The sequence below is a fragment of the Corvus moneduloides genome, chromosome 6 (genome assembly GCF_009650955.1).
Source record: "Corvus moneduloides isolate bCorMon1 chromosome 6, bCorMon1.pri, whole genome shotgun sequence".
Classification (NCBI taxonomy): domain Eukaryota; kingdom Metazoa; phylum Chordata; class Aves; order Passeriformes; family Corvidae; genus Corvus; species Corvus moneduloides.
In genome coordinates, this window is record NC_045481.1 from 63,033,681 (window position 1) to 63,051,791 (window position 18,111).

The 18,111-nt window shown below is 55.8% G+C and overlaps 1 protein-coding gene across 4 annotated transcripts in view; it reads left to right on the plus strand.

Moving 5' to 3' along the window:
- The window catches only part of MYRF (myelin regulatory factor), a 44,300-nt gene that overhangs the window by 4,938 nt on the left and 21,251 nt on the right, over positions 1–18,111 (plus strand). For 3 of the 4 annotated variants that reach the window (XM_032111751.1, XM_032111753.1, XM_032111752.1), the window contains exons 1-4: positions 918–951; positions 12,769–12,856; positions 13,601–13,927; positions 16,456–16,517. In XM_032111751.1, coding sequence (XP_031967642.1) covers positions 924–951; positions 12,769–12,856; positions 13,601–13,927; positions 16,456–16,517 — 505 coding nt within the window. In that variant the 5' untranslated portion in view covers positions 918–923. Of the gene's footprint in view, positions 1–917; positions 952–12,768; positions 12,857–13,600; positions 13,928–16,455; positions 16,518–18,111 lie in introns of those variants that run through there. The other variant, XM_032111754.1, reaches the window with a different exon arrangement.

The following is an 18,111-nucleotide window of genomic DNA, read 5'->3' on the forward strand; positions in this document are numbered from 1 at the left end:
TGGAGCATTTCCCTGTTTTCCTTGGATGAAGGAATATAAAATGCTGGAGCTGAGGCCGTGAGGTGACGCCAGGACAGCTGGGATTGCCCCTTGTCCACCGTGCTGTGCCATAAGGGGGATTTGGTGGTGGTGGGAATGACTGGAGAAGGAATTTGCTGGTCAGACTACTGCTAGTGTAAACCAGTGTATCCACGAGAATCCCAAGTCTTCCTGTTGCTTTGGGATGTCTTGAGGCCAGAAACTGGGAGCAGAATGGGCAGGAGGACAGCAGAGCCTGGGGGGGCTGGGTCTATCCTGGTGTCCCGTGTTTTAGGTTCCTGGGCTTGACATAGAAATGCAACTACATGGATCAGGACATCACTTTTCTTGGAATGCCTTCAAAAAATGGCTGTTTTGGGGCTTCCTGCTCAGTCTTCACCCTCTGCCTGCCCCCAAATCCATCTCCAAGCCCTGATGCTGGAGAGAGCCTTTCCCACGCGGAGCTGCCGTGGCAAGGGGAGAACACCTTGGAAAAGCCCAGCGTGACGCCTGCTGGGGGGCTCCCGGCCGCGGGAGGAGCAGCTCGGGGACGCGGTGGCGGCGCAGGTGACAGTCGCTGCGGGGCCTGGCTGGTGCCGTGGGAAGGTAAGAGGCTTTGCCCGGAGTTCTTTGGGAGCCGGGAGTCAGCCCGTGCCGGAGTGGGCCCGGGGAAGCTGGTACAGCACAAACACATGACCATCCCTGCGGGTAATCCCCTCGCGGTCCCAAATCCCAGCGCGGAGCAGCGGCCGCCCGGCCGCCTCCCCGGCCCTCCCACTCTTCCCGGAGGGAATAGAAAAACCAGCAGGCAGCGGCAGCCCCGGGAGCTGGAGGAGCTGAGCTCAGGGAATAATGACACAGGGAGAGAGCAGGGATACGGCGGGAGCTTGACATCGGCTCTCACCATGCTCAGGATGCGCTGGATCCGAGCAGGTAACGGCATGGACCCCCCAGCCCTTCCGTGGCTTGCCTTGCTTTCCCCTCTGCCTCTCCATCTCTCTTCCCAGTGGGATTGTTCCCTGGTTCTCCTCTCTCTTCCCTCTGTTGGAAGCTTCCCTGCCCACCTGGCTTGGTCAGGTGCCATGAGGATGCTGCTGAGTCCAGCTCCATCCCAGGGCCTGAGCAGAGCAAGGAAGAGACAAAAACATTCCCTTGAGCTCATCACCACACCCAGGTGGCATTCCTGGACACTGGGGGCAAGCTGCCATGTCCATCCCAGCAGGAGATTCCTGGAGTCTTCAACCAAAGGATTCATCCTCGCCCGCTCCTCAGGGAAAGGCTGGTGCCAAACGCTGCTGCTTCTGGCATGGTCTTGTGATGGTTGTGCTGGCGCTTCTCCCTCCAATTTCCCCAAAACTCCTTTATCCTGGATCCCACAACTCCTTTATCCTGGGAAAAGAGCAGGAGACATCCAGGTGAAGTAAGGCCAGAGAGCTGTTCATGGGAGGGTGGATCCCTAAAGTCCGATAAAGGGCGGGTTGGAATTTGGAAAGGTGATGTCAGCACAAGGCTCCGTGAGGAGGAACTTTGCCTGGATAACGTCCTGGATAATGCCCCTTCCATAGTTTGGTGCCCTGGGAGCAATGCCTGGACGCAGACAGGGAGAAGCTTCAGGAAGAGGTGGCAGTCAGGGCGGGTTCGAGGGAGTCATGCTGGAGGTGTGCCCAGGATGGAAACGGTGACACAGAGATCCGGCTGGGCCCGTGCGTGGGATGGGGCGTGGAAGGGCTCCTGCATGCAGGGATATGGGAAATGAGTCTTGGTCAAGGAGTAGCCTTGGGATGCTGGATGGGCAGGTTTCCCTCCGCTCCCTCACCCTTCTCAGCGAGGGCCCTTCCAGGACAGAGTCATCCCAGCTGCCAGAAAGAGGGAATTAAATGGCTCCTGGGCATGGTTATTTCAAAGAAGAGAGATGGGATCCTGCTCTGCTTTCCCTCTCCTGGTTAGGGGCCTCATGGATTCCTCCTGGTGGGAACGGCTGGAGTGATCTGGTGGTGAGGGTGGTGGAACAGCTTGCCCAGAGAAGCTGTTTGTCCCTGGAAGTATCCAAGGCCAGGTTGGACGGGGCTTGGAGCAGCCTGGGGTAGTGGAAGGTGTCCCTGCCGATGGCAGGGGGTGGATGATCCTTACAGTTGCTTCCACCCCAAGCCATTCCAGAACTCCATGATGTGGAGCTGGGAGCTGTGCTAGGAAGGTGCAAGTGAACCCTCAGCGCTTCCCAGCCCATGCCTTGGCATCCCTCCCCTGTATCCCAGCCTGGGGATGGCGTTGTTCCGGCACAGCTTGGCCGCCCTTGCCGGGGAACCCTCCTGCCTCTTCCCAGTGGTGTCGCTGATTGGACTTTGCACTCTCCGATAAGAATCCCGGGACACTGAATGTGCCTGAGGAATGATTAACCAGCGTGTGCCGTGCCAGAGGACAAGGGAGCAGCTGTGGCTGGAGACACAGACAGGAACGGCCTCGTGGCTTTTGGGGCCGAGCCGGCGCTTTCCGGGTGCCCATCCCATGCTCCAGCATCATTCAGGAGAGACAACCCTCAGCATGGGGCATTCCAGAGGGATACCAGGACTAGGGATGGACAGACAGGGATGAGACAGTGGCAGAGAGCAGGGGAGGTGTCCTGCTGCTGTGGAGGGAAAATGGGAGCTCAGAAGTGCAGGGTGGATTGATCCCTGGAAGTGTCCAAGGCCAAGTTGGACAGGGTTTGGAGCAAGCTGGGCTAGTGGAAGGTGTCCCTGCCCATGGCAGGGAATGGAGCTTGGATGAGCTTTAAGATCCCTCCCAACCCAAACTACTCCAAGATTCCATGATTGGACATCACTCTTGGCTATCCGATGGCTCCCACTTAAATTTTCATGGATATATCCTTTTATTCCACCCGAACTGGCATGCTTGGCATGCCCCTGCTTATCCAGCACACCTTCCTTCTCCCCATTCTTCCTGCACAGAAGGACGTGGAATCATGGAATGCTTTAGGTTGGAAGGAACATTAAAGATCATCCAGTTCCACCCCCATCCATGGCATCTTCTCCCTGATCCGGTGGTGGTGGATGATGTGGCAGCCCAGGATCCCGCACTCCTACCAGCTTCCAGCGGCACCTGGAGCGCGTTCAAGGCATGTTTGGAGGAAAGGCCTCCTTCCCGAGGGAAAATGTAACGTGACACTCAGCGTCCACCACTTATCTCACTGAACTTTGGCTGCTTTGGGGCAGTTACTCCAAACAGGGAGAGGGAAATGTGGGAAGAGTGGCCAGGCCTGGCTGCTAACGGAGCAGGCGGAATTGTTGTGGAATGAGAGCGAACACTTGTGGATTTCCCTGGGTTTTGGGGTGGTGGGGAGGAGAACTGGTTGGAAAAGCCAAGGCTGGAGTTCTAAACAGCCTCGGTGTGCTCGGATCCAGCCTGGGTGTGAGTACCAGACATTAACCCCAGGGTGGGGTTGTTTGGATTTTCCGGTTTTTTTCCATAGAGTCTTTGGTATCACCCCAACTTTGCTATGGAGTGGCAAGTTGTTCTGGTTTTCCTACCCAAGCAGTTTGGTGGGGAGGAGACAGTGCAGAGGGCATGGGATGGGCATGGAACAGGATTTGTGGAAGACTCAGGTGGGATTTCCAGAGAACTGGAGGTTTCTTCCATTGATTTACAGAATTCTGGAATGGTTTGGGTTGGAAGGGACCTTAAATCCTGTGTTGTTCCATGGGCAGGGGCACCTTCCACTATCCCAGGTTGCTCCAAGCCCCATCCAACCTGGCCTTGGACACTTCCAGGGATTGGGACATCCACATCATTTATGACTTTTAATCCCAAGTGCCGATTGCTCGAAATCCAGATAAACAGGGAAGCAAGCATCTTATCAGCCTGCTGGATCTTGGCTAATCTCCTGTGTTATGACAAGCCAGGGTTTATGGTCATTGATACATGGAAGCACTAAAAAGGGCGCTTTGACTTCACTGGGAATAAAACACCTGCTTAAGTAAAGGAAAACGTGGAAAACGGAGCCTTGTAAGAGCTATCAAACCATTTTGCAGTTGGCTGCTTGCTGATAATGCGGTCAATGCTCCTCTCCTGAACAGAAATGGGGTTTTCCCGGATGAGATCCCATCCATCCCAAAATCCGAGGAGGTCTGGGCAGGGGGGAATCCTACCTGTCCGTGTCCCCTCTGTCCTGTCTTGTTCTAATGCAGTTTTTGGAAAGGGGTGTTGGAATGGAGAGCTGGATGTGTAGTGAAGGCCAAGCTCGGATTGGACGGGGCTTGGAGCAGCCTGGACTAGTGGGAGGTGTCCCTGCCCATGGAGAAGGTGGGACTGGATGATCCTTAAGGTCCCTTCCAAGCCAACCCATGCCGGGTGGTAAATGATGTTCCACAACTCGACCTCACGGTGTTGAGGAGCCAAAAGGATACAGGGAAACAGCCCTGTGAGGACCGGCAGGCTGGGAACAGCTTTCCCAGCCTGGGATGAGGAGCTTGGCTGCTGGAAGTTGTGCCGGTGTTCTCAGGAAGAGGACCTGGACAAACTCAACCCAGTCCAACGGGATGGGCTGTGGAATGTCAAGGTAGGGACCTTTCCTACTACCTGGTTTTTAAGCACACGGAGTGTGGCTCTGGACATCCAAGGGGCGTCTGTGGATGCAACAGGCCAGGAGTGATCACCGAGAGGGATTTTTACAGGATTTCCAACCTGTAAAAAGTTGGATTTAAGTTGGAAAACCCTGCAGGATGATGGAGTCCAACCATTCCCCATTCTCATGTCGTTAAGGTGTTTTTCCCCCATTGCCGGTTGTGTTGCAGCAGGGATGAACTCCCAAGGTTTTTTCCCACTGCCACAGAGTTTATCCATGAGATTGAGGTTACCATCCCTGTTTTGCCAGGAGAAAAAGGCTTTGCCACCTCTTCCTTTCTTGTATCCATATAATCCCTTGAACAGGCGATTGAACAGAAACAAGAGGCCGGGAATCTTGGGAATTTCTTTCACCCCACGTGGGCAGAGATCATGGAATCATTTAGGTTGGAAAAGCCTTCAGTGATCAAGCCCAACCATTCCTCCAGCACTACCAAGACCACCACTATCCCCAAGTGCCACATCCACACGGATTTTAAATCCCTCCAGGGATGGGGACTCCACCACTGGAACCTGTTCCAGCGCTTTACAGCCCTTTCCATGAAAGAATTTTCCCTAATATCCAGCCTAAACCTCTACTGCTACAATTTGAGGCCATTTCCTTTTGTCCTGTTCCGTGTTTCTTGGGAGCAGAGCCTGACCCCCACCTGGTTCCTGTCAGGGAGTTGTGGAGAGCAAGAAGGTCTCCCTGGAATGTTTTTGGCCCAGGTCCCTTCCTGAGGGTCTCTGCTAGGAAAATCCTTGTGCCTGGTATTTAATTTGGAGACAACTCATTCCTGCCTTCCCAAGCGACCTCCTTGTCCTCTCCTCCCCATGCCACATCCTCGAGCAGCGTGCCAGGCACCTTCCCTCTGGATTTGGGCCTCTCCAGCCAGCCCAGCGCTTTGAAGTGATCCCGGGAGCACCCAGGGAGCACGCGGGATGGACGGGATCCAAGCAGCGCGTTTGGTATCTCGGCTGTATTGTCTGGGAAGTGTTTGCTAAATCCCTGGAGCAGGAAATATGTTCCAAGACGGCTCAGAGTTGGTCAGAAAAGTCAAACAAGGTTTTTTTTCAAAAAGGAGAAACCTCAGTTCGCTGTGAAAAGTGGATGTGGGAAGAGCCGGCATGGAAGTAATCCCTAGGGAATTTTGGGGTTTCAATAATGAGTTCAATTGCGTAAAATCCCAGAATGGTTTGGGTTGAAAGGGGGACCTTAAGGACCATCCAATTCCACCCCCTGCCATGGGATCATGGAGGCAGAAATGACAGCCCTGGACCTGTCCCACTTCTCTTGGTCGTGTTAGATCCTGGGAAAAGTGGGATCCTCCTTAGGAGCTTTGTGCCACATGGCTTTGTGATTTTCTTGGGAGACAATTCCGGAGCAAACGTCCCAGCTCTGTGAGCAGCAGGAAAACCCTGGTGATCCAGTGCTCCTCCTCGTGAAAGATCCGTGGTGGTTGCACAAAACTTGGGATGGCCCTTCCCAAGCCCTGGAAAAAGTCCCATCTAGATAAATGGCTCTGCTTTTTCCTCCCAGTCTCCTCTGGAGGTTGTCCAGCCTGGACAGACCTTGGTGCCTCCCAGTTGGAAGGGAGGGAATGATGTGCCCGATCTGGACGCGGTGTTCCCGGCGATGCTTGGCTGCCTCTGCTCCTGGATCCTGGTGCTGTTCCATTCTTGATCTCCCTCCCTAAGGATTGTTTCGTGCTGGGGGGGAGCCTCCAGGAGAGGCAGCACCGCCCTAAATCCTGAGTTATCCTGAGTTCCCCGTGTGTGTGGTGTGGATGTCTTAGAATTGGGCTGATCGTGGCTCATCCTGGATCTCCAAATTCCCTAAGAGCTTTTCCACAGGGTTGCCCTGCAGCGAGGTCAGTGTCCAGGGATGCATCCCTGAGTTCTTTCCTTGGAAGTAGCAGAGCAGCAGGAACACAACTCTGCCATCTACTTTGTCAGCTCCTTGTGCTTCCCTGAGTGTTCCCTCTCCCGGTCACTGCCGAGCATGGGAAAGTTCTGGGCAGCTGGATCAAGTCTCTGCTTGGTGCTGGTATGTAGCTGCTAATTAACATTATTAATTTTTTATCCGTTCTGGGGGTAATTCACTCTGAGGGAATGGTGTGGGATATGGACATGGACCTTCACCACCATGGCAGCGTCCAGGAGCTCATCCACGTCGTGTTATCCTATGGAAAATGTCCCTCCTGTCCCCCCAAAGTTGCAATCTGGATGAAACAAGGTCAGGTGAGGCATCTCAGCAGAAGGGATCCTCAGGAGCTTTTCCCCATCCCTGTTGTCCCCAGGGATGAGGCCCCGGCCTTGTGCAGCGCGAGCCGCCAGATGAAGTGGCCTCCTCCGGTCCTGTTGTCCCTGCTCCAACACCCTCATCCCGGGAAGGGAGATAAAGGCGTTGTCTCCAAACAAACAGGGCAATGTGCCCCCCTGGGCAGGCACCTTGGAGCCTCCCAAATGGAGCCGCTGTTCCTGCCCTCGGAGAGCATGAATGGACAAGCGCGGCATTGACGGCCGCGGGGACAGGGACAAACGCGCCTCTGTGTCCCCTCTCACACCTTCCCCTCCTCCTCCGCGGCCCCCGTTCTCCCAGGACAATGGCTCCATCCATGCCAAGGTTCACAGCTGGCAAGGGTGGGGGAAAGGCCAGGACAAGGGTGGGGAGCTGCCAGGAGAAAGGGATGCAGGAGGGAGAACGGCTCTGGTGAGGGGAGATGGGAGATGGGGAAATTCCAGGAGGGTTGGAGGAGAGAAGGTGCTCAGAAGGAGGGCTCAGGGAAGTTTGGGAGGGAGGAGCATCCTTTCTGCCTCCTTTTCCTGCAGAGCTTCCCAAGGAACATGCCCATGGCATGCCATGGCACAGCAGGAAAATTTCCTCTGGCTTCTCACGCTTCCTGTGCCTTGGGATGCCTCCCACCTACACTCTGTCCTCTTGGGAATGGGAATGGAGAGAAGGTGTTATCTCCTTATCCCTGAGCTTGGGGTGTTTCCCAGGGCCTTGTCCACCTCATCCAAAGGTGCTTTTGCCAAATGTGTTAATCTGTGGATGTAAGCTAAGGAATTGTGGGATCATGTAGGAGCAGAGGGAGCTTTCCAGGGAACAGGGGGATGCTGCTCCCTCTGGACACTGGGTGTTCAGGGAATCCTGGAATGGTTTGGCTTGGAAAGCACCTTAAAGATCATCCAGTTCCAACCCTGGAACTTCCCACCAGGCCAGTCCATTATTCCGAGTGTTTTGCCTCTGGAGCTGGCTCACTGTTATCCGGGTTGATGCTCCACAGTCTCCCTGGACACCCTGTAATGCTCTTTATTCCCTGAGTCTGGGGGTTTGGCTAAATCCCACTGGCCTGGATCCCTATCCCTGATCCCTACTTTTCCTGCATCCTGCCCTGCCTGCCATGGGATCGTTTCTCTAGGAATGCAGAGGGGTTGGATGTGGGAGCAGGGATGTTGGCTGGGAGCTCACCAAGAACTCCCAGGAAGGAGAGGGTCAGGTGCAGGTGGGCTGGGAACAATCCTGGCCCCTCCGTGGAGAAGGTTTGGTGGGATGTGTCTGTTCCAAGCCCATATCCATTGCTCTGTTCATCAATTCATTTTAATTCCATGGCACCCAAATTCTCACGAATCCCCAAATCCTTAGCCCTCAGTTTGGTGTTTTCCTTGGGATCTTATCCCACGGATCCCAGAGCTCATCCTTGGCTGTGTTTTTGGCATGGAATTCGGTGGAATGTGGACCTTGGGTTTTCTGCTCCAGCACAAAACAGGGGATGCAGGAGTTGCCCCATTGCTTTGGAGGGACAGGGCTGTCCTTGGGGATGGGCTGGCAAGGGAATGTCCCCAGGATGGGACACAGGGGGTGGCTGAACCTCAGCATTGCCTGGGGCAGTCCCACCTTTTGTGATGGGAAGGGACACAGGCGGGGTTGGGATGTGCAGGGAGGAAAGGTGTCCTAATCCAAAGGAAACTGCTCAAGGATGACATTCCTGGGGGGTGGGGCAAAGGATGACAGTAATGGGGTGAGGAGGGGCTGTGGTTCAGGGAAAAGGCCTGGGATCCCTTGGAAATGCCTTGGACAGCCAGGACTTCACTCCCGGGTGGTCTTTGGGGAGCTGTGGGAGCGCTGGCTCCGTGTCCCACTCAGGTTACAGGAGCCCCTTTTGGGGGCTGGTTATCATCCCAGTCAGGTAATAAAGAGCATTAATTAATCAGGAATGCTGGGCCGGGATTCAGGGGGAGCCAGGGGCTCCTCCAGGGTCACTGGAGGGGATGGGAGCAGCCCAGGGTTGGGCACGTGGGGCAGTAGGGACATCATCCTGCTGTTCCTTATGGAAGCAGCTGTGTCCAGCTGTGCGGCCCAAGTCTCTGGGTTTTCCGTGGAGGCAGGCATGGGAGGGACGCTATTCCCAGCTGGAGAGGCTTCTCCCTGCGTGGCAGAGCCGTCCAGGATGGGAAGAAGCTCCGAAGCCGAGCGCTGGCCCCGCGGCTCCCCGGGCTTAGGCGGTGTTTGGTTTGTTTGCCACGGCCCAGATTCCTGGTGCTCGCGGCGAGGCCGGCAGCCAATCCCCCCGGGCCGAAGGATAAACACGGCAGGAGGGAGAAGGGGGTGAGGAGCGGCGCGGGGCCCCGGGAATGTGCCGATGCTGCAGCCTGGCTTGGGGATTGCACAACCAAGTCCTGCTGCATGGACACAGGGATGAGCCCAGGGATGTGCCGCAGCTCTCCGCCTCGGCGGGCACTGGGACTGCTGCGGCATCCCAGGTGATTCCTGGTGGAGCTTCGTGCTGTGCATCCTGCTCATCCATGTATCCCACTGGAGGACCACTAGGAGAAGGGACCACATGGAACCGGCAGCTCCTGGGGTCTCCTGATCCTATTCCACCCTACACCAGTTTGGATATTTTATCACCTCCCGGGCTGTTCCATGCCTCAGTTTTCCCTGAAAATTCTCCGGTACGTGGCTCCAATGGCACTGGGAAGCTCTGGGCTTGGCACAGCCTCTTCTCCTCCTCCTACTCCTCCTCCCCCCCCGGTGTCCCCCCACCCTTGGCTGATGTTCCCCAGCCCCTGCGGAGCGCTGACCTCGTCGTCATCTCCAGCTTCCCACATCTGGTTCGTGTTAGCGCATCCCGGGATGAAGTTCTCCAGCTCTCTCCCTTCCTCCCACCCCCAGGTGACCCAGGCCAGGATTAGGGGTGATTTGAAGACAGGCAACAGAGTAGGAATTGAAGAGGGAGGGGGGACTGTTATAAATAGAAATTCCATAAACTTCTCAGCCTATCACTCCAGGAGAATTCCGGGTTAAATCCCTCAGACCTGTAAATATGACAATTCACGGAGGCCAGGCTCCGTTAACTCTTTCCAAGCCCTATGGCCCTGTGCCCACCTCTGGGAGCACCCAAAACCGGGACAAGGAGCCGGGAAGGTGCCAGCAGGAGGGACAAGCCAGTGGGAGCAGGGAGGAGGCGGCGGGGCGGGAAGCACCTCCGCTGGGACGTGTTTGGAGGTTTGGGGAAGGCAGAGAAAACCAGTCCAAACATTGGGATTCCTGACATTCTCACATGTCCGGGGGCCTCAGCCTGCCCGGCTCTGCTCACGAGGAGGGTGCTGAGGGTTTAACTTCTTGTTCTTCAGGCAGAGGTTGGGGTTTTTTTGGGATCGCCACAGCTCTTTTCCCAGGGAAGGGTTGGAAAGTGGAGCGGTGACATGGTGGGAGAGCAGGGTGACAACGCCAGGGACAGGAGGAGGACGGGACGCAGGGACCTGGCAGATTTGGGATGGATGAGCTCAGAGCTTCCCTGGGCTCCTTCATCTCTCCTTGGCCAGGATGAGATGCAGGAGCCTGTCCCGTGCGGAACCATGTGGGTGTTGAGCTTCCCTCTTTGGTGGCTTCCCGCTAATCCCCACTTGGGAGGGGGAGGGAATGCCGGTGCCGTTGGGATCTCGTGACTATGGAGCAGTATTAGCTTCTAATTAATCACCTAAGCTGGCTTTGGTAAGAGCCCGGCTGCATGGAAGCTCCGGGCGGTGGGACATTCTTTGTCCCTGCCCTGATATCCCTGGATTTGTGCAGATCCCACTGTCCTGGAGCAGAGGAAGGTCCTTTATTTCTGGTGGGCAGCCACATCTCCCCTCCGGCCCCGACGCACCTCTCACGTCACCGCGCTTATCTCGCCCTCCTCAAGGTGACTTCAAGGAAGCAAAGGAATCCTGGAATGGTTTGGGTTGGAAGGACCTTAAACCTCATCCAGTTCCACCCTCTTGCCATGGGCAGGGGCACCTTCCACTAGCCCAGCTTGCTCCAAGCCCTGTCCAACCTGGCCTGGAACACTTCCAGGGATGGGGCAGCCACAGCTTCTCTGGGCACCCTGTGCCACAGCCTCAGCACCCTCAGAAAATAGGGCAGCGCAGCATCCCGCTGTCTACAGAGGGCTTCTCATCCTTTCTGGATGGCTCCTGGGCTCCTCTTCCACCACAGAGGAGCTCCTGGAGTTTGGAGGTCTGAGGGAAACCTGCTGGGGTCGGACTTTCCTTGGACAGGCTGAGTCACAAAAATTGGCCGAGCACCCTATTTGCTGCTTTGATCGTGGATCCCAACACCGAAACTTGGGATGAAGACAAGTTTCCTGATGGCCTCTGGGGCGAGTGTTTGCCAAAGGCATCCTGTGATTTATAGCCCAGGGTTTTTTTGGCCAAGAGGGAGGCAAAGGAGCAGGGGGAGGACTCCCACGCTCCTGGAGTGCTCATCCCTGGCAGGAGGTTTCGGGATGTTATGGGATCACAGTGGGGGCCTGAAGAGGTGCCCTGGGAGATGTGCTTGTGGTGAAGTGTTGGGAGCAGGCTATGGCAGAGATCCTTAGGGATGAGTGAGGGACACAGGGATGGCCACCAGTGAGCTCCCATAACTCTGAGGACAACAGGGTGGAGCTACCACATCCCAGGAATTTCAGGAGAGGATGTGGCTGTCACAGTGGAGGGACACTGGGGTTTGCAGCTCCATATTGGAGGTGCTGGCACAGCTGGAGATCCCGGAGGCTCCGCCTGCTCCGACCTCTCCTCACCTCAGTGCTCACCTGGAAGCAGCATCATGTGGCCCTGCTCCAGATGGATCCCGTATTCACATGGAAGAACATCCTCAGCCTGTCCCCCAAGTCCCCGGGCTCTGCCTCGGAGATGTCCCAAAAACGAGCGGTTACGCGGGATTTTCCCCGCCTCTAGCCAAGGTTTCTAAGGCAGAGATCCCTGTATCCACACACACCCTGTCCGCTTGGCAGAATTCCTAGCTGGATTTATTTCTGCCGATTTGCCTGTCTTGGTATGAAAGGGATTTGCAGAGGGAGAGCTGCAATTGGCCGGGGTGGGCTGGAGCCCCCCGGGCCGGCCTTTGCGGATCAGCGGGTGACCTTTCCCGGGAACGGGGGGATCTGGGGGGTCAGGGGCTTCTCCTGGGCTTTCACGTGGGGTCTTCCAGGATGGTCTTTCACCGACTTCCTTATCGGGGCCGGGGGAGTTGGATCTTCTCTTCCACTTTCTTGGCAGCGCCTTTGGCACCGCGAGCTGGCTCTGGTCCTGGTGGGCTCCGGACTCCCACTTGGGAGAGACAGATAAAGGAAGGATTTTCTGTCAACAAAACCCTGCCCAGCTTCCCTGGAACAGGGCAGGGAGGGAAGGAGGAGCCCTCTGGAGAAAGGACAGGGAAATCCACCTCCTGCCCATGGAGCAGAGGAGAGGGAGGAAGGTCGGGAGCTGATCCAGAGCTGCAGTGGAGAAATTCCAGTGTGTTCTGCAAAGGGAATCGTAGAATGTCCTGAGTTGGAAGGGATCCCGAAGGATCTGGTCCCCGCCATGTGTCTGTGTCCCTGCCCTGGCTTGTCCCACGCGCCCCATCTCCCGGGATGAGGCTTTGCACTGGGAGGCAGTGGGTATGGACAGCTGGCGGTCCCGAAGGATCTGCTGATCCAGTGAGTGTCATCCCTGCCCAGGGCAGGGGGTTGGAATGAGGTGATCTTTAAGGTCCCTTCCAACCCATTCCATGACTCCATGATTCTCAGATCAGCTCCTTGACTCTGCAAGGGTTTCGTGGTGTTTCCAAGGCCCTTTCCTGTCCTTCTCCCGGCTCATGCTTCCACCTGCTCTCCCCTTCAGGCCACGACATTAATGGAGCTCTGGAACCATCCAACATCGACACCAGCATCCTGGAAGAGTATATCAGCAAGGAAGACTCTCCGGAGATGTAAGTGCTTCCCTTGCTCCACAGCAGGAGCAGTGTTCCCTGTGCTTTTCCTTGGAGAGATCCCAGAATCTTGGAATGGTTTGGGTGGGAAGGAGCCTTAAAGCTCATCCAGTTCCACCCCTGCCATGGGCAGGACACTGTCCACTATCGCAGGTTGCTCCAAGCCTCATCCAGCCTGGCCTGGAACACTTCCGGGGTGGGATAGATGGAGGTTCTCTGGGGAAACCTGTTGAGCAATTTCCAGCTCTGAAATTTGAGGAGTTGCTTAGAAATCACCTCTGTCCCTCCAGAGTCCTCCTGGATTGCTCTTTCCTCCTTTACCATCTCCAGCTCTTCCTGGCTTCCTACCCTTGAGTTTTCCCAGTCTCTTTTGTTTCCTCTCTTTATCCCCCTGAGGGCACCATAAACACTTTTCCTTAATCTGAGCAATGGGAACACAGGCCCCCGGAGCTCAGATTAAATCCCCAGGACTACACAAGGGTGGAGAAGGGAAGGATCTCCCTGCGTGTCCCAACTTTGGGAAAGAGGAGGGAGCAGACCTGGAGAGCACCAAGGGAATCTGGGAGCAGGGTGGGAGTGGGATCTTTGGCATAGCTGGTCTGTAAAGCATGGTGAGCAGATCCTGCTGGCTTCACATTCCTTGAGGTTGCTGTCCTGGGCACTTTAAAGCTTCCCAGGTGGATTTTGGACTCTTCCATCAGTCCCACTGACCTGTTCCCTGACGTTGTCCCATTTCTCCCTCAGCTGCTTCCCTGAGATCCCTGCTCCCGCCAGCTACGCACACCCCCAGCCCTCGAGCTCCGCCGGCATCCCCGCGCCTCCCGCCAGCTCCGTCAGCAGCGTGAGCAATCCCTCTCCCAGCGCTCCCCTCCACCTCCCTCCCGCCGGCAGCCAGCTCCCCATCCGGCATGGTCCTCTCCTGGCCAATCCCTGCGGAGCCGCCTACGGAGCTCACCTCAACTGCAACAACAACAATGGGATGGTGGTGCCCAAGGGCTTCCTGGGTGGCCACTGCCTGAACAACGTGGTCCCTCCAATCAAATCCGAGCCCAAGGCCTCCTATGCACCTGGGTAAGTGGGAATGGGATGGTGGGATGGGGGTGGGTGCTGGGATGGAGGCTCCTCCAGGCTGGTGGCATCTGGAGGGTCCCACGGAGCCGTGACCATTGGCAGCGTCTCTCGGCGGTAAGTCCTTGCTTTTGGACAAGTGGAGCTCCTGAAGCCTCCCAAAAGGTTTTTTGGGAATATCTCCCACACCATCGTAGAGTTCCGGATACCTGTGCTGGACATCTCCGGGTGGGAGAACATTTTGGAGCATTTTTTAAGGAGGAAGAGACACAGAATAAACTGGAACAAGACAAAAGTCAGTCTCCAGGACGGAATTCAGTCTCCGGGACGTTCCCATGAGTATCCCAAAGGATAGTTCACTGCACTGGACATGGAGATGTTCTTCTCCTGGCCTGATGCTGTAGATGCTCTGCTGTAGAGAAGGAAAAGATGGATCTGAGCCGGATGCGTCCTTTTCAACAAGCTCTGGGGAAGAGAAGGGGCAGGTTTTAGGATTGCTGATGGATCCAGTTGGAGAGTTATTCCCGAGAGGAGAAAGGATGTGGCTCCTGCTCTCTGGGCTGCAAGGAGGGGAATAGTCACATCCCAAGGTGCTGTGCTGTGCTCCAGCTGGGATCTTCAGCTGGTGGTGGCCCTGGACAGCCTTCTCCCATGGGATTATGGATGTAAGGACAGTGGGGCCAGGATGGCTCCAGGACTGGCTCTTCTTCCTCTGCTTTGTGCCCTCTAGCGTTGCCAGCAAGCACAACGTGGGGATTCCCAAATTTGGGAACACTCAGCCGATGAGTTCCACCCTTTGGATGAACTTGGAAAGGCCTCCCAGGAAGATAAAAACCCAAATCTGCCTTTACTTTATTCCCCGACCAGGGGGTTTTCCCTTGCAGTGATCCCAGAAGGATACCTGGAGCTTAGAGAGGGAATCTAAAGCCTGAAGTGATGCCTTGTCATGTCTGTGCACCTGGAATTCTGCAGGATGCCATGAGTAAGGATCATGCTTTGCTGTCAGAGGTGGAGACCTTGTTTGGATGGAGCTGAACTGGATCAGCTCTGATGGCAGCATTCCCTCAGCATCCCAGAATGACTCTTCCCCCTGTGCTAGGCTTTTCCCAGTGGAGGATCATGGAATGTCCTGGAAGGGGCACACAAGGATAATGGAGCCCAATTCCTGGCCCAAGGATCCCACCATGTGCACAGGGACATCGTGGTGGATGCCAACAAACCCTTGCCTTGGACTGGGCACATCCATGCTACCTCCCTGTGGGAATTCTGCAGTGTCCGCCTTTTCCAGCCTCCAGGATTCCCTGAATTGGGCTGTTCCCTGTTGTTACTGGCCCAAACGTGGCTTGCCGGTGCATAAATCCTGATAAATCCATAGGAAACACAGTAAGAGCTCAGATCCTGCATGGCAAGGAGCCTGGAAATAAGGCTGGGAAGAGATGCTCCAGCCAGGCATAGGAAGGGAATGATGGAAAGGTGCTCCAAGGGAAGGTGGAGGATGAGGGAAGTGTGGCGAGGGGTTTTTTGGGATCACTCTACCTCATCCCTCTCCAGCCACTGCTGTGTGCAACTTCCCATGGAGAATCCAGTTAATGGGCTTTGGGCTCCTCTGGTCCAGGAAGATTCTGTATCCTGGTTTCCAGCTGGAACTGTGGGTGTCGTCAGGAGCAGAGTTGGAGCAGTGTGTCCTCCTCAGTTTATTTGCTTTTCATCTGACTTTCATCCAAGAAGCACTGGGATTTGTCCGGGATTATTTCACATCAGTAAAGCTGATGGTGTAGGATGGGTGAATGGAGAATTCCCATGGAAAATGGGAATGTGCCATGGTCTCCCTGCCTGTCCCTGCTGTGCCACCACACAGGACCTGGTCCTGCCGCCCTGAGCCATGGATGTGCTGGAAAAGGCAGCTGGGAGCTCCCACGTTTTTTTTTGGATTGTGTTTCACAGTCAGGGCCAAATCCTGCTCCTGGTGACGTTGGAATAGATCCAGGGAGATACAGCAGGAGCTGTGATGGTGCTCAGGTTTGTACAGGCAAAATCCATCCCCTGGGCTTCCCAAGTCCCCCAGAGCCTCCCGTTTCGTAGGAGCATGGAATTGGTTGGGTGGGAAGGGACCGTAAAGCTCATCCAGTCCCAGCACTTGCCATGGGCAGGGACACCTTCCACTAGCCCAGGCTGCTCCAAGCCTTTTCCAGCCTGGCCTGGAACTGCTTCCTGGGATGGGGAGAGAGCTCCGTGCATTCCACTTGATCACTGACATTTCCCTGGGAAGCAGATAAGTTTTTGTTTGGCTTCTTTTCCCTGGAATTCTCACTGTCTGCTCGACAAAACGTCCCTATTCCCGAGCTCCAGTGGAAACAGTGACAGTGATGGCAATCCTGGCTGGACACACTCAGGGTGTCCAGGATCTGCTGCAGGCACACCTGGGATTCCTAGATGGATCCTGGAGGGTGCTTGGATCCAACTGGACCTCTTGGTCATGCTGGAAGCTGGATTAAAATGACTTTTCCTTCTCTTTTCCCATTGCTCCGCAGCACTTTGCCGGACTCTCCCCCGGATTCTGGATCGGAAGCCTACTCCCCTCAGCAGGTGAATGGTAAGTGCTTCAGAAAGGGAGAAGGGGAGAAGAAATCCTAATCCAAACCCCAAATCCAGCATCCACCCCCTCTTTATTCCGTGGAAGTGGTTGGCTCTGCAATCTTTATCAGCCGGGAGAAAACAGGCGGCTGCACTACGTGGGGAGATTATCAGTTAGTAAATATCCCTCGGCTTTCGCCCATTGTTCCACTCCCGGCTTTGGGAAAGGGGAGAGGGATCGGCACAGAAGGCGAGCTGGGAATCCGCAGACACGGAATCCGTGCTGGGAATCCGTGGGCGCAGGGAGATCGCGGCGGTGTGGCGGGCTGGGATGTGGAGCCTGCCATCCCCCTGGTCCTGCCCTCTGCCTCGGGAACACGGAGCGGGAGCGCGTCCCTGACATGGAGCCTGGCTCCGGGAAGCAGCCATGAACCCGCCGTTCTCCAGTAAGTTCCTTCCCAGCCTTTCCCTCCCTTCCAGCTGTTCCCCAGGATCTTCTGCTCAGGCTGAAATGGCACAGGGAGCTGGGACCCCCTCCAGGGTCGCTGCCGGGTACTCCTGGCTTCCCCCAGGAAAGCCACCGAGCGTTGTTTGGTCCCTCTGGTGACCTTCACTGTTCTTCCATGGAAAAACTCCTTGGGAAGGAAGGAGGGAGGGTTGTCCTGGTCTCCCTTCCCCCTCGGCAGCAGCACCCTCTTCCCCAGGCTCCAGCCCAGTCTCCACCGGGAACAGCGCCTGCTCCTTTTTTTTTCTTTTTTTTTTATGGAAGAGGTCAAGAGTTCTGTTTATCTTGCTAAAAAAAATCCCTGGAATTCCTCCTGGCCCTTCCTTAAATATAACAAAGAGGCCGGGTTGCTCACCATGGGGAGAACGGCTCTGGAGTGCTCGGAGCTCAGTTGGGAAGGAGAGGAGGCCCCAGAAGGCACCCACAAAGCTGGGATCGCATTCCTGGAGATGATTTTCCCTGGATTTGGGAACACCTTGGACAAGCACATCACTTGCCTGTCCTTGGCCGGGCTGTCCCTGAGGCAGCTCCCAAAGGAGGGCTGGCCCAGGATTGAGCCTGGAAGGAAGAATCCAGCTCTATGTGTGTGGAAAAGGCACTGAGAGGTCCCAGCAGGAAGCAGAAAACCTTGGAAGGGAGCAGGATGGGTGGCAGCAGCCCTGCCCCGGCAGCCTTCAGCAGGAGGATCCAGCGCAAGCACATTCCAGTTTTCCAAACCTTCCAACGGGAGGAGTTTTCCCACTCCTGTTCAAGCGCTTTGGCCTCGTTACTCAACCCCTGCCTGGGTGTTCTGAGGCCAAAGTCCATCCAGCTCAGCCTGGAAAGATCCAACAGACCCTTCCCTGCCGTCCCTCTCCATGTTCCCAGAGGCTGTGCCCGGCTTGGCCAGTCCTTGGCTGCATTTTCCATCCAGTTTTCCACATTAGGGGGTGAAGAAGCTTTGTCTGGCATTTAAAATAAAGTCACTGTCCCTTCCCACCCCATGGTTCCCTCACATGCCAGGAGTCAGTCCCTCGTTCCTGCCAGGATTGTGGTGTCCTGTGGGGACACCTGAAGGCACAGGTTGATGCAAACATCAGGGAAAGGCTGGAAAAACAGATGGGCTTTG